We start from the raw sequence: 16,405 nt of genomic DNA, 5'->3' as shown, positions 1-16,405 counted from the left end.
GTTCAGTATTACGTCAGCGGGGGTTGTGTTTAGTTCAGTATTATGTCAGCGGGGGTTGTGTTTAGTTCAGTATTACGTAAGTGGGGGTTGTGTTTAGTTCAGTATTACGTCAGCGGGGGTTGTGTTTAGTTTATATTACGTCAGCGGGGGTTGTGTTTAGTTCAGTATTACGTCAGCGGGGGTTGTGTTTTAGTTTATATTACGTCAGCGGGGGTTGTGTTTAGTTTATATTACGTCAGCGGGGGTTGTGTTTAGTATAATGTCAGTGGCGGTTGTGTTTAGTTCAGTATTACGTCAGCGGGGGTTGTGTTTAGTTCAGTATAATGTCAGTGGCGGTTGTGTTTAGTTTATATTACGTCAGCGGGGGTTGTGTTTAGTTTATATTACGTCAGCGGGGGTTGTGTTTAGTTTAGTATTACGTCAGCGGGGGTTGTGTTTAGTTCAGTATAATGTCAGTGGCGGTTGTGTTTAGTTCAGTATTACGTCAGCGGGGGTTGTGTTTAGTTAATTATTACGTCAGCGGGGGTTGTGTTTAGTTCAGTATTACGTCAGCGGGGGTTGTGTTTAGTTCAGTATTACGTCAGCGGGGGTTGTGTTTAGTTCAGTATTACGTCAGCGGGGGTTGTGTTTATTTCAGTATAATGTCAGTGGCGGTTGTGTTCAGTTCACTATGACGTCAGTAGGGGTTGTGTTTAGTATGACGTCAGTGGGGGTTATGTTTAGTTCAGTATGAAGTCAGTGGGGTTTGTGGTTAGTTCAGTAAGACAGCCGTGGGGTGTTGTGTTTAGTTCAGTGTGAAGTCAGAAGGGGTTGTGTTAAGTTCAGTATGATGTCAGTGGGGGTTGTGTTTAGTTCAGTGTGACGTCAGTAGGGGTTGTGTTAAGTTCAGTATCATGTCATTGGGGGTTGTGTTTTGTTCAGTACGAAGTCAGTTGGTTTGTGTTTAGTTCAGTGTGATGTCAGTGGGGGTTGTGTTTAGTTCAGTACGAAGTCAGTTGGTTTGTTTTTATTTCAGTGTGATGTCAGCGGGGGTTGTGTTGAGTTCACTATGATGTCAGTGGGGGTTGTTTTCAGTTCAGTATTACGTCAGTGGGGGTTGTGTTTCGTTCAGTATGAAGTAAGTGGGGGTTGTGTTTAGTTTAGTATGACATTAGTGCGGGTTGTGTTTAGTTCAGTATGATGTCAATGGGGGTTGTTTGTAGTTCAGTATGAAGTCAATGGGGTTGTGTTAATAGCAGTAGGATATCATTGGGGGTTGTGTTTAGTTCAGTATGCCGTCAGTGTGGAGTTGTGTTTAGGTCAGTATGAAGTCAATGGGGTTGTGTTAATAGCAGTAGGATATCATTGGGGGTTGTGTTTAGTTCAGTATTACGTAAGTGGGGGTTGTGTTTAGTTCAGTATTACGTCAGCGGGGGTTGTGTTTAGTTTATATTACGTAAGTGGGGGTGTGTGGTTAGTTCAGTATGAAGTCAGTGGGGGTTGTGAATTGTTCAGTATGATGTCAGTGGGGGTTGTGAATAGTTCAGTATGATGTCAGTGGGGTGTGTGGTTAGTTCAGTATGAAGTCAGTGGGGGTTGTGAATTGTTCAGTGTAATGTCAGTGGGGATTGTGAATTGTTCAGTATGATGTCAGTGGGGGTTGTGTTTAGTTCAGTATGATGTCAGTGGGGGTTGCGAATTGTTCAGTATGACGTCTGCAGGAATTGTGTTTAGTTCACTATGATGTCAGCGGGCGTTGTATTTAGTTCTGTTTGACATCAGTGGTTGATGTGTTTAGTTTAGTATGAAGTAAGTGGGGGTTGTGTTTAGTTTAGTATGACATTAGTGCGGGTTGTGTTTAGTTCAGTATGATGTCAATGGGGGTTGTTTGTAGTTCAGTATGAAGTCAATGGGGTTGTGTTAATAGCAGTAGGATATCATTGGGGGTTGTGTTTAGTTCAGTATGACGTCAGTGTGGAGTTGTGTTTAGGTCAGTATGAAGTCAATGGGGTTGTGTTAATAGCAGTAGGATATCATTGGGGGTTGTGTTTAGTTCAGTATGACGTCAGTGTGGAGTTGTGTTTAGGTCAGTATGAAGTCAATGGGGTTGTGTTAATAGCAGTAGGATATCATTGGGGGTTGTGTTTAGTTCAGTATTACGTAAGTGGGGGTTGTGTTTAGTTCAGTATTACGTCAGCGGGGGTTGTGTTTAGTTTATATTACGTAAGTGGGGGTTGTGTTTAGTTTAGTATTACGTCAGCGGGGGTTGTGTTTAGTTTATACTACGTCAGCGGGGGTTGTGTTTAGTTCAGTATAATGTCAGTGGGGGTTGTGTTTAGTTCAGTATTACGTCAGCGGGGGTTGTGTTTAGTTCAGTATAATGTCAGTGGCGGTTGTGTTTAGTTCAGTATTACGTCAGTCGGGGGTTATGTTTAGTTCAGTATGAAGTCAGTGGGGTTTGTGGTTAGTTCAGTAAGACAGCCGTGGGGTGTTGTGTTTAGTTCAGTGTGACGTCAGTAGGGGTTGTGTTAAGTTCAGTATGATGTCAGTGGGGTTTGTGGTTAGTTCAGTAAGACAGCCAGTTGTGTTTAGTTCAGTGTGACGTCAGTAGGGGTTGTGTTAAGTTCAGTATCATGTCATTGGGGGTTGTGTTTAGTTCAGTGTGACGTCAGTAGGGGTTGTGTTAAGTTCAGTATCATGTCATTGGGGGTTGTGTTTAGTTCAGTACGAAGTCAGTTGGTTTGTGTTTAGTTCAGTGTGATGTCAGTGGGGGTTGTGTTTAGTTCAGTACGAAGTCAGTTGGTTTGTTTTTATTTCAGTGTGATGTCAGCGGGGGTTGTGTTGAGTTCACTATGATGTCAGTGGGGGTTGTTTTCAGTTCAGTATTACGTCAGTGGGGGTTGTGTTTCGTTCAGTATGAAGTAAGTGGGGGTTGTGTTTAGTTTAGTATGACATTAGTGCGGGTTGTGTTTAGTTCAGTATGATGTCAATGGGGGTTGTTTGTAGTTCAGTATGAAGTCAATGGGGTTGTGTTAATAGCAGTAGGATATCATTGGGGGTTGTGTTTAGTTCAGTATGACGTCAGTGTGGAGTTGTGTTTAGGTCAGTATGAAGTCAATGGGGTTGTGTTAATAGCAGTAGGATATCATTGGGGGTTGTGTTTAGTTCAGTATGACGTCAGTGTGGAGTTGTGTTTAGGTCAGTGTGATGTCAGTGGGGGTTGTGTTTAGTTCAGTATTATGTCAGTGCTCTTTATGCTGTGTCTGCAGTTTTTGTGATTCCCTGTAGAGGTTTTAGGTGTGCGTGTGTGTGTTTGAGCTCAGTGCATTTTTGTGTCTATGTGCATGCCTGTGCTTGCATTGATTTGTGTTTATGTAAATGTCTGCCTGTGTTAGTTTTTTTTGTGCATGTATTTGTGAGCAGATCCTTTGGCTCTGTGCTGAGGTAACACTGCTGATATCCCCCAGCGTAACTTCACCAACATATGTTCCTTTAATTATTCAACTGCACATTGCATAAGAGTCCACTGATCCCTCAGAACAAAACAGAACAGAAGAGAGTGATCAGATGGGAGATTGGCTGCCTGTGGACTAGGTTGGAGGAGAGAGAGGGACCTCCAGGGGACAGGGACAGAGAGCTGCTGGTCCCTCTTCTACCTCCTCACCTGCTATTAGCCCATGGGTCTAATAGCAGGCCTGTGATGAAATACATGATTTGTAGAGGGTTACTGTGTTTATTGCAGAGGGATACATATTCTATTGCAGAGGGATACAGAATCTATTTCAGACACATACATAATCTATTTCAGAGGCATACAGGATCTATTTCAGAGGGATGCAGTATACAGGACGACCATGGAGAATGAGAGGGATGGAAGGAGTCATGAAGAGTAGGATGAGTAGTGGAGGATGAGCCGTAATGGTTGAGAGAGAGAGAGAGAGAGAGAGAGAGAGAGAGAGAGAGAGAGAGAGAGAGAGAGAGAGAGAGAGAGAGAGAGAGAGAGAGAGAGAGAGAGAGAGAGAGAGAGAGAGAGAGAGAGAGAGAGAGAGAGAGAGAGAGAGAGAGAGAGAGAGAGAGAGAGAGAGAGAGAGAGAGAGAGAGAGAGTGTAACAACAACAGGTCTGTGATCTTCTCCCTGGAAGCAATGAAGAGAAAATATTGACTTTGGAAGGGAGAAACTGCAGCGCGATTAGAACTAGGGACTGGGGCTATGGAACAAGAGAGATAGGGGGAGAGAGTTGGCCAGAGAGAAAGAAAGAGAGAATGAGCAGGGAGGGAGAGATACAGTGCCTTCAGAAAGTGTTCATACCCCTTGACTTATTCCACATTTTGTTGTGTTACAACCTGGTTCCAATTTGATTAAATATTTGTGTTTATCTCAACTATCTGCCCACAATACCCCATAATGACAATGTGAAAACATGTTTTTAGAAATGTTTGTCAATGTATTGAAAATGAAATACAGAAATATCTAATTTACATAGGTATTCGCACCCCTGAGTCAATAGTTTGTGGGAGCACATTTGGCAGCAATTAAAGCTGTGAGTTTTTCTCTGTCAACTTCGTTGTTTCTCATTGCTAGACAACCAGTTTACAGTTTTGATTTAAGTCAAAACTGTAACTCGGCCATTCGGGAACATTTACTGTCCTCTTGTTAAGCAACTCCAGTGTAGATGTGGTCGTCTGTTTAAGGTTATTCTCCTGCTGAACGGTGAATTCATCTTCCAGTGTCTGGTGGATAACTGACTGAACCAAGTTTTTCTCTAGAATTTTTCCTGTGCTTAGCTACATTACGCTTTTTTTTATCTTGAAAAACTCCCAAGTCCTTCATTTCAAGCGCAGCGTTCCGCTAGGGGAACCCCTCGACAACATTCTGTTGAAAAGGCAGTGCGCGAAATTCAAAAATATTTTTTAGAAATATGTAACTTTCACACATTAACAAGTCCAATACAGCAAATGAAAGATAAACATCTTGTCGATTTCAGTTCCATAAAGTCCATCATTTATGGCCAAACAGCAACTTGTTGTTAGCGTGTTCAGCCCACTAATTAAACTCAAAAAGTTCCGTTACAGGTCGTAGAAACAAGTTAAACGATGTATGGAATCAATCGTTAGGATGTTTTTAACATAAAACATCAATAATGTTCCAACCAGAGAATTCCTATGTCTGAAGAAAAGCACCGGAACGAGAGGTAACTCTGTCGGGAGCGCGCATCACGAGCCTGAGACACTCTGCCAGACCACTGACTCAAATAGGTCTCATGAGCCCCTCCTTTATAGTAGAATCCTCATTCAAGTTTTTAACGACGGTTGACATCTAGTGGAAGCCGTAGGAAGTGCAACTTTATCCATATCCCACTGTGTATTCAGTAGGCCAAGCTTTGAAAAACTACAAATGTCAGATGTCCCACTTCCTGGTTGGATTTTTCTCAGGTTTTCGCCTGCCATATGAGTTCTGTTATACTCACAGACATCATTCAAACAGTTTTAGAAACTTCAGAGTGTTTTCTATCCAATACTACTAGTAATATGCATATATTAGCATCTGGGACAGAGTAGGAGGCAGTTCACTCTGGGCATGCTATTCATCCAAAAGTGAAAATGCTGCCCCCTATCCCAAAATTAGTATACCCATAACATGATGCAGCCACCACTATGCTTGAAAATATGGAGAGTGGTACTCAGTGATGTGTTGTTTGATTTGCCCCAAACACAACACTTTGTATTCAGGACAAAAACTTTTCCACATTTTTTGCAATATTACTTTAGTGCCTTGTTGCAAACAGGATGCATGTTTAAGAATATTTGTATTCTGTACAGGCTTCCTTCTTTTCACTCTGTCAATTGGGTTAGTATTGTGGAGTAACTACAATGTTGTTGATCCACCCTCAATTTTCTCCTATCACAGCCATTAAACTCTGTAACTGTTTGGCTTTATGGTGAAATCCCTGAGCGGTTTCCTTCCTCTCCAGCAACTGAGTTAGGAAGGACACCTGTATCTTTGTAGTGACTGGGTGTATTGATACACATTCCAAATTGTAATTAATAACTTCACCGTGCTCAAAGGGATATTCAATGCTTGCTTTTTTTACCCACCTACCAATAGGTGCCCTTCTTTTCAAGGCATTGGAAAACCTCCTTGGTCTTTGTGGTTGAATCTGTGTTTGAAATTACCTGCTGGACTAAGGGACCTCACAGATAATTTTATGTGTAGGGTACAGAGATGAAGCAGTCATTCAAAAATCATGTTAAACATTACTATTTCACACAGTGTGAGTCCATGCAATTTATTATGTGACTTGTTTAACAATTTTTTTCTCTTATTTGGGCATGCCATAACAAAGGGGTTGAATACTTATTGACTTGAATTTGTAAAAAAAATGTGAAAAACATAATTCCACTTTGACATTATGGGGTATTGTGTGTAAGCCAGTGACATTTCTGAAGGCACTGTAGAACGGCTGATAGATGTAGAGCACAAGGCAGTTCACAGAATCGTCCAGTTAAAGACATTTTGCCCATTTTACATTACTAATGTAGCTAACATTAGATGTAGCTAACCTTGCCTCGATTCGGCAGTCTTATCCAGATCATCATGACATTTGTAGTTCTTTATGACAGCCACATTAGCAGCTAATTAAAATGTCATTTTGTGGGGGTAAATACAGGCAAATATAACAATAAAAGTAATCTTGTCCTTGAGAGATTTACACGGTTCTGAAAACGTCACGCCAGGGTAAGCTTTCTTCTAATGCATGTGTCAAACTTATTCCACGGAGGGAAGTTTTCTGTGTCTGCGAGTTTTCGCTTCTCCGCTGTACTCAATTGATTAATTAAGGTCACCTGGTTGTCTAGGTCTTAATTTAAAGGAAAAAAATAAAACCAGCAGACACTAGGCCCTCCATGGAATGTGTTTGACAACCCTGTTTTAATGCCTCTTAAAGGGAAAGTAAGTGAAAGTTTGTGCGATTATTAAAAAATAGCACAAAGAAGAAGATATAAGGATAATTTACACTGAACAAAAATATGAACGCAACATGTAAAGTGTTGGTCCCATGTTTCATGAGCTGAAATAAAAAAATCCCATAAATGTCCCGTACACTGTCAGATTTTGTGCACAAATTTGTTTACGCCCCTGTTAGTGAGCATTTCTACTTAGGCAAGAAAATCCATCCACCTGACAGGTGTGGTATATCAATAAGCTGATTAAACTGCATGATCATTACACAGGTGCACCTGATAGTTGAGGTGCAAAGAAAAAACTATATCTCAGACTGGCCAATAAAAAGAAAAGATTAAGATGGGCAAAAGAACACAGACACTGGACAGAGAAGCTCTGCCTAGAAGGCCAGCATCCCGGAGTCGCCTCTTCACTGTTGACGTTGAGACTGATGTTCTGCGGGTACTATTTAGAACTTGTGATGCGCCTGTTTCTCAAACTAGACACTCTAATGTACTTGTCCTCTTGCTCAGTTGTGCATCGGGGCCTACCACTCCTCTTTCTATTCTGGTTAGAGCCAGTTTGCACTGTTCTGTGAAGGGAGTAGTACACAGCGTTGTATGAGATCTTCAGTTTCTTTGCAATTTGTCGCATGGAATAGCGACACACAACTTCTCTCCCTCCCTCCCAGTTTTATGGCTTCTTTAATCAGGACAACAGTTTTCAGCTGTGCTAACATAATTGCGAAAGGGTTTTCTACTGATCAATTAGCCTTTTAAAATTATAAACTTGGATTAGCTTACACAACGTGCCATTGGAAGACAGGAGTGCCGGTTGCTGATAATGGGTCTCTGTACGCCTATGTAGATATTATTTTAAAAATCAGCCATTTCCAGCTACAATAGTCATTTACAACATTAACAATGTCTACACTGTATTTCTGATCAATTTGATGTTATTTTAATGGACAGAAAATGTGCTTTTCTTTCAAAAACAAGGACATTTCTAGGTAACCCCAATTTTTTGAACGGTAGTGTGTACAGTATGAGGCTGTGGTTGTGTATTTGTTGGAACTTTATATCTCAGTTCTCTGTCAGTACAGTCAGTGTGTATCTGTGTAAACATGTGTATGATTTTATCTCCACCCAAGCAATAACCTTGTGGAAAAGTCAATGTCAGGTTTTTCCCAAGCATACTTGGTACGTATAGATATATGTGACTAATGATACAAACATATGGAAAGATGATCAGCCAAGTGGATTTTCCCCTTAGGCTTGTACAAGCTTGTTTTGCTAACCTGGGGGAGTAGAGACAGCTGCTTCAACGCTAAACCTCTCTACGCGGCCTCTCTGGCTTCCTCCCTCTGTCTATTTCTGGCTCTCTCTCTCTGTTTCTTTTGCTTTCTCCTTGGCCTTGCATTCTGCCTCTGTGAGAGTTCCTTTTCATCATAGAAATCAGAGTAACACACAACTTCTCTCCCTCCCTCATTCTCTCACTCTCTATTTCTCTCTACTCTCTCTCACACTCCCTCTCTCCCTCATTATCTCTCCCTCTCTCTCTCTCTCTCTCTCTCTCTCTCTCTCTCTCTATATATATATATATATATATATATATATATATATATATATATATATATATACAGTACTAGACAAAGCTGCCATTAAGGCAAAGAATCTCAAATTTAAAAAATATATTTTTATTTGTTTAACCTTTTTTGGGTTACTACATGATTCCATATGTGTTATTTCATAGATTTGATAAACATAAAAATAAAGAAAAACCCTGGAATGAGTGGATGTATATTTCCCTCCTTCACTCTCAGTGCTGGCTCTACCCCAGCTCCATCACCTGATCCCTGATGGTGAGGTCACCAGTATTAAGATCAACCGTGAGCCCTCGGAGCCCCTGGCCATAAGCATTGTGGGGGGCAACGAGACCCCCCTGGTGCGTATCCTCATCCAGGACATCTACAGGGAGGGGGTAATCGCCCGGGACGGACGCTTGCTGCCCGGAGACATGATCCTCAAGGTCAGTTTTTGTTCAAAGTAAGGTGGAGTACTATTCGCCATGTATGTGACTGAGGGGCGGCAGGTGGTGAAGAATGTTGGGCCAGAAACTGTAAGGTTGCTGGTTCAAATCCACGAGCTGGCAAGGTGGGAAAATGTGCCGTTCTGCTCGCTCCCCGGGCGCCTCCGCAGCTTTTTGATTCAGAGGGGTTGGGTTAAATGTGGAAGACATATTTTGGTCAAATGCATTCAGTTGTGCAACTGACTAGGCATCCCCTTTCCCTGTATGTGTTGTGTATTTGGATTTCTCATCACAGCATATAATCTGAGACTTAACTCCACCTCTCCCTCTCATCTTCAGGTGAATGGCATAGACATCAGCAATGTGCCCCACTGCTACGCCCTGGCCACACTCAAACAGCCTTGCCAGCTGCTGCGACTCACAGTGCTGAGAGAACAGCGCCACCGTTACCGCTCACACTCGGGGCACCACGGGCACCCCCACGACGCAGCCGGGGGCTACCCGCCTCATGGCCTCCCCCATGGCCAGCCCTTGAGGGACGACAGCATCCACGTGGTCCTGGCTAAGAGCACCCCAGAGGAGCAGCTGGGCATCAAGCTGGTGAGACGACCAGAGGAACATGGAGTCTTTATCTTCCACCTGCTGGAGGGCGGACTGGCGGCACACGATGGGCAGCTCAGCGTCAACGACCGCATCCTCGCCATCAACGGACACGACCTGCACTACGGAGCGCCAGAACACGCCACTTTACTCATCCAGGTAAGTCTGCAGGGGCTAGAGGTTAGGGAGCATTGGTTGGTTGTGGTTTACAATGGTTGGTAATGGTATGTATTTCTTGTCTCTGGGTCCTGTGATATTATGGCTAATGGTGGTGTGTAGTTCTGGTTAATTGCACTCTGTTGGCTGGCTTTGTCCCTGTCCATTGAGGTTAATTGTGGTTAATTGTTGTGTGTCTGTGGTCGACTGGGCGCTGCTCTACTGCTTGGCTGAGGCTCTGCTTCCTGGTGGATGCTGGGTAATTGCGGTGGTGTGTTTCTGGTTGACTGTGGGATGTAGCTGTAGCTGTGCTCTCTGGGTTTTTGTCTGAGGAGACTGGTTTGCAATTGGGGTTCTCTGAGGACCCAACATGGCACACAGCAGACTGTTGTTGTCAGAGATTAAGAACTGGCTGGAAACCGATTAAATTAGTCAAATTAAGGCGCTAACGAGCTGGACTGGGTAATTTAGGAGGTAGCTCTGCGGCACAGAGAGCACAGGCACTCTCAAATGAGCAACACGGGAGGGCGAGCTGTGTGTGTGTACTCACGAATGTGTGTGCATGTGCTTGTGAGTGTGTGTGTGTGTGTGAGAGTGTGCATGTTCATCCGAGTGAATGAGGGAGTGAGTCGCTGTGTGAGTGGGTGGACATACAGCCTGAAAAAGAGACAAAAGAGAGAAATAAAGAGCATGAAAAAGAAAGTTAGAGGAAAGGTTGTAGAGAGGTGAGAAATACAGACTGTTAGAAAAATAAGTTTAAAGGTGAGTTTTTGAGTTGAAATTGAATAAGTCATAGTGAGAAGGTGAGGGCAGCAGAAAGACTGCAGTATTATGAGAGAGAAGAGAAAATGTGGGTGAGAGTGACACTAAACAGGCTGCTTCCTGATGCAAGTAAAAGGGTGCAATTGAAATGTGTGTGTGAGTGAGAGTGTTTTGTACACCACACATGTTTATTATTTCTCTCAGGGGTAATAAATGTTTAACATATTTTACTGCCTGGCCAAGCTCTGTGTGGGTGATTTCTTCCCCCTTGAGCTGTCTTAGGGGGTTGGTAGGAGGAGGTAGAAAATGTCCACAGGTTTACCTCAGGGCATTTCTATGTATGAGCACCAACATGTGAAGCTCATAGGATTATATCAAATTGGGTGTCAAGTGAAAGCTAAGGGAGAAATTAAAGCATCGATACATACAATTCCAACTGTCAAAATATGCATAAGTAAAGGCTTGGATTTCTGAATAGACAGATGGAAACGGGGTCTTAGAAAACATCTACTAGAAATGGATGCAATTCATGATGTAATTCCATAACCGGGTGTAAACCCACTATTTTTTTTTCAAACTCAAGGTGCCATGTCATACAGTAGCTTACAACACATTATTTCTGCAGATGTGGTCACATAAAAACCTAAAGGGAGATTTTACCATAAATCTGTTACCAAAATTTGCTTCTACACAGTTCTTCCACAAAATAAATGTTTGTAAATGTTAGTCTAAACTGTTAAAAATTAGTCCTTGTGCATGGAGTTGTATGGTTTGTTAAACTTTGAAATCAATGCTTTTTGGCATTGATTTTAAAGTGAAAGAAAGTAGTCAAAGCGTTCCATTATCATGGAATTGCCGCTAATACTCTACCGTCAATTCAGCATCTGGGATGTGCAAGATGGGCCTGTTTGAGCTGGTATAGTTTCTGTGTCTGAGTCTAGTTATGTGGCAGTGAAGTTATTTTTATTAAGTGCTTGTTTGGATATCTGGATCAACTTCAGTGAAGCTGTATTCAATGTTTATTTATGGGGCTCAACCATGATATTCTTCTACAAAGTGACTGTTTTTAGTTTGTCATTCTTTTTTAATTGCTATGTGTGTCTGTCTGGTTCTGAGCTTGGTTGTGTTTGTGTGTTTGTCTCCTGTAGGCGAGTGAGGAGCAGGTCCACTTCATAGTGTCTCGTCAGATCTGTTTACCCACGCCTGACATTCTGCAGGAGGCTCCATGGGGCATGGACGGCCCCCCTCCATACTCCCCAGTGGACATGGAGCATACGCTACTGGTTAGCAATGCATAAAATGCATGACGCACGCACAAGCATAGGCACACACTATCATTAACTGAAGACTGATAGTTTTTATCAAAGATTCTCTGTAATTAGTTATTACGCGATCAACTGATTAATCACGTAACTAATTAACTAGGATGTCGGGGCACCAAGGAAAAATATTCAGGTTACAAAGTTATCATTTCCTAAAATAACTTTTCAGATATTTTATCTGATCAATTAGTCTTCGAATTAATTAATTATTTACTTTACCTCACGTTAGTCTCATTCCAAATGTCGTAAATTGTTGGTTATCTGCACGAACCCAGTCTTCACTATGAGTCATCCATACATCAAGTGTCTTAAATCATTTATTTATTACTAACTAAGTAATTCACAGAAATTCATAAACAAACAAACAAACAAGGTAAATGTGGTTACATGAAATGATAGGAGACAAAAGGGGAAGTGGGGGCCGACTAAGAAGTCACTGCAGAGTGATAATTATAACAATTAAAATGCTAATTCTTTGCACATGAACGCTCACTCATTCGGGAACAATTGCAATCAATATATATATTTACGCTCAGTGTGTCGTCTTGATCGCTGGTGAAAAGTTAATTTATTTTGTAGAACTGTCCGTCTCTCTCCCTCTCTCTCTCGGTTGTGGTTAGAGGGGATTGTTCAGAGTGACATTCGTTATAGGATGGATGTTTCGGCGGTTGTCGTTCTTCGTGTTCAATGATGCCGAATTCCTAGCTGCAGACTAGTAATTAAAATCAAAGACTTGTTCTTATTCTGTCGGTATCGATAGTCTAAGAATTTAACCACGTGGTATGGTTAAAAGATTCAGCAATGGTCTACAACCTTTGTCCTCCTAATGGAGAAAAACATGGTCTGCAACCTTTAACAATCTCGTAATTGAGGTAAGCTCGGTCTGCTGATCGAAAACTCGAGAGGGGGTTTTATTCGGAATGGCAGAAAAGGGCGGTCCCAGGATGTCTGACCCTAACTGGGCTCAGGGGCGGTCCTCTGATTTAGTTCAAATCCAATTCCCTTTTTTAGTTTTCCTTTATTAAACAGTACAACATCACATTGTAAAATTGTGTAAACAGTATCATACTCACTCATTCATCTTATACAACAATTAGATGTAAACCTCATATCTGGGGCTATTATATAAACAGCATTATGGTAATGTGGCCACACCGTCTCCCATGAGCTTCCCTAAGTTGTGACAAACGGACCGATCTTTCATACTTTCTCCGGAACATGAAATTTGTTCGTACCTCAAGTTCTGTGAGGTGGAAGGATTTCCTTTGTTCTCCATGAAATTCTACTCTCTCTATACTGTGTGTCCATTAGGAGATTCTCAGGAATTTACGGCGTCTCTCTGACCACAGCAACCTAGTTGAAGGAGGAAAGGGGGAGGCAGGGAGAGGGGGATGGGCTTGCTATACCCAACGAGGTCACCGTCATGACAAGGTTATACACACACTAAAACCCCAGACTTAGAGCTCTATTCAATCCGTGTTGCGGAAGTTCAGCAGTATAGCGTGATTGAAATGGAAAGGCAATGTTCCTGCATTAGCGGAGACAGCATTTACGGGAAACGCTGCATATGTCGGCTCAATCGGAAATTACCTTAACATTTATATTGCGCAATCTGTAATGCTTTAGCGATACAGACTGAAAGAGCTCTTTGTATTCCTGCCTCTTCTTCTCATGTTAAATATTCCCTTTTATGTGAAAATGATCCTGAGCCGTACTATTCTTCCATCAAAGAGGAGCGTGTCATTCCTGACTGTGCCAAAGTGTTCCGCTCCTCTCAGAGTGCCATGTGTGTTTGCCCAGAGCAGCTGCCTCTCTCTCTCTGAGCCTATTATCCATGAAGAAAACACAGTCAGGATTTACACACCTCCACGCTTAAACAGGATTTTCTCCAGCTCATTATTGGAGCTGACGAATTCCGTTGTTCTGATAATGATCAACTTCACAGCTCTCGTCTCGCTTTCTCTATTTGAGGTGTTAATTCTCTCAGACACATTGTTAAAACTGGAGAATGTGTGACACCAGAGTGGAGTGGTACTGTATTCTTCAGGTACAGTCCTTGGAATCAAAGCTAGTTGAGAGAGAATGAGGCTGTAATAGAAAGAACCCTGCAGAGATAGCAGGTAGCAACAATAACAACGTATTATCGTTCTGAGATAAGCTAAGCCACCTTCAGCAGGACTATCATATTTAGACTAAATCTAACCAGACCTTTATATTGTGTTGTAATATTGGTCTTAAAGCCCCCATGCAGTCTTTGTAATTTTATTTTAAATCATCACTGTATGTCTAATAAATCACTGTCTGTGTTTATTTAATGGAAGAAAAAAAACATTAGGAACATCTGATCTTTCCATGACATAGACTGACCAGGTGGATCCAGGTAAAAGCTATGATCCCTTATGGATGTTACCTGTTAAATCCACTTCAATCACTGTAGATAAAGGGGAGGAGACAGGTTAAATCATTATTTTTAAGCATTGAGACTATTGACACATGGATTGTGTATGTGTGCCATTCAGAGAGTAAATGGCCAATATAAAATATGTAAGTGCCTTTGAACGGGGTATGGTAGTAGTCACCAGTTTGAGTGTGTCAAGAACATGCTCAACAGTTCCCTGTCTGTATCAAGAATGGCCCACCACCCAAAGGAAATCCAGCCAACTTGACACAACTGTGGGAAACATTGGAGTCAACATGGAACGCTTTCAATACCTTGTAGAGTCCATGCCCTGGTGAATTGAGGCTTTTCTGAGGGAAAACGGGGAGCAACTCAATATTAGGAAGGTGTTCCTAATGTTTTATACACTCAGTAGTTATTGTTCTTCTTTGGCCCTTGAAATGCTCAGACTGATAGAATGGTCTAGAACCCACCCCCTTACCCAGATGAACAGTCAGTCAATGGTTGTCACGTCCTGACCATAGAAAGCCTTTATTTCTATGGTGGGGTAGGTCAGGGTGTGATTGGGGGGTGTTCTAGTTTATTATTTCTATGTGTAGTCTAGTTTTTGTATTTCTATGTTGGCCTGGTATGGTTCCCAATCAGAAGCAGCTGTCTATCGTTGTCTCTGATTGGGGATCATATGGAGGTAGCCTTTTCCCACCTGTTGTTTGTGGGATCTTGTTTTTGTATTGTTGCTTTTGAGCCCTACAAGGCTGTTCGTTCGTTTGTTTGTTTGGCTTTATTGTTTTTGTTGCTGGTTCACATTCAAATAAATGATGATGAACCCAAATCACGCTGCGCCTTGGTCTACCCAATACGACGAGCGTTAGAATGGTCTATTATAATCAGATCACATTGTGACATGATGTTGGACAAAAGTTCCATCCCACCTGAACAGGCTGAAATTCCATAAAAAAATGTTTTTGTTCAAACAGAGGTGCATTCGACAAGACTTCTGTTTGTGAACGCTCACGGCGAACTATGTTTGTTTTCAACAGATTCTTTCTGGTAAAACAATGGATAGAACACGTAAAATGTTGATTTTAGCTGCAGCTTCTGCAATAATCGATGACTCTTTAGACCCTGGTCCTGATGTCACGTACTGGCTACTTATTTTAGTGTGTATTGACAAGAAAAAGTGAGCATCCGATTGGAAGAGTTAAGGGTTCTGTGGAGGAAGTCATCTCTCGATACAACGACTTTGTCTTTCCATCTCATTTTATGATGTTCCAAGAAACCTTGCAGTTAATTTGCATGTGTTGATGATCTCTTTGTTTTGATTAAACCAGCCTAAATAAAGTTGTGTCACAAAAATCCCCAATGATGTAGCTAGCTAACGTTATCTATAAGCACGAATGCATCCCAGACTCTTAGTTAATTGGCCAACCAGACAGCTGTGTGGGTGGGGTGTACAGTCAACCAACCAGGCTGTACATTAAGCATATTATTTATATGGCCCATTATCTATCGACAGTTGCACAAAGGGGAAATAATTAAAAAAATTACAAATTAAGTACAATGTAACCTATAATGAATAATACATCATTGTATCATTGCTATTTGCCTCTGTCTTACACACAGAACAAAGGCAGGACAAAACTCTAAGATGACAAAATCCAATTTGGCTGTTTTTCAGATATTGTGTGAGGAACTCATCCCTCTGGTTCCATACAGAGGAGAACGACTGGAGGATTGTATGTTAGCCTCTCTGTGGCTGTTGGCCAACTGCTCCAAATAGTAGATGGCCAGAACCAGCTGATGCCCACCTACTTCAAGTGGCCAACACCCACTCAGTTTTCAGTTCTGGAGGCTGGGTTCCAGGGGATCAGAGGGTTCCCTGGTGTGATTGGGTGCAGAGATGGCACCCACATTACCATCAGGGGGCCCTCCGAACATCGGGATGCCTACACTAACTGAAAAGGCCAGCCCAGCTTCCAGCTGCAAGCTGTTTGAGACAGCCAACTTTGCGGGGAAACGCTTGTTCTGTGCATGATGCAGGGTGTACAGGACCAGCGACGTCACCTAGTTGCCCACCCTCTTATCCCCTAAGCCTGGATCTTATTGTCCCATTCTGGGATAATGGTCACCCAGTGGACGACCACAAGCGATTCAATGCAATCCATAGCTCCGCCCGAGTCCAAATCGAGAGATCCAGTGGCCTCTTAAAGTGCATTTGGA

At 42.2% G+C, this 16,405-nt stretch overlaps 1 protein-coding gene across 3 annotated transcripts in view; it reads left to right on the top strand.

Annotated features, from left to right (window-relative positions):
* LOC139409365 (E3 ubiquitin-protein ligase LNX-like) overlaps window positions 1-16,405 on the top strand; it is an 88,874-nt gene that overhangs the window by 63,398 nt on the left and 9,071 nt on the right. For all 3 annotated transcript variants that reach the window (XM_071154404.1, XM_071154403.1, XM_071154405.1), the window contains exons 5-7: window positions 8,742-8,947; window positions 9,287-9,706; window positions 11,614-11,748. In XM_071154404.1, coding sequence (XP_071010505.1) covers window positions 8,742-8,947; window positions 9,287-9,706; window positions 11,614-11,748 — 761 coding nt within the window. The remainder of the gene's footprint in view (window positions 1-8,741; window positions 8,948-9,286; window positions 9,707-11,613; window positions 11,749-16,405) is intronic.

This window comes from Oncorhynchus clarkii, chromosome 5 (genome assembly GCF_045791955.1).
Source record: "Oncorhynchus clarkii lewisi isolate Uvic-CL-2024 chromosome 5, UVic_Ocla_1.0, whole genome shotgun sequence".
NCBI classification, from domain to species: Eukaryota; Metazoa; Chordata; class Actinopteri; order Salmoniformes; family Salmonidae; genus Oncorhynchus; species Oncorhynchus clarkii.
The sequence above is the reverse complement of the archived record's forward strand: the minus strand, read 5'-3'. Positions and strand labels throughout refer to the sequence as shown.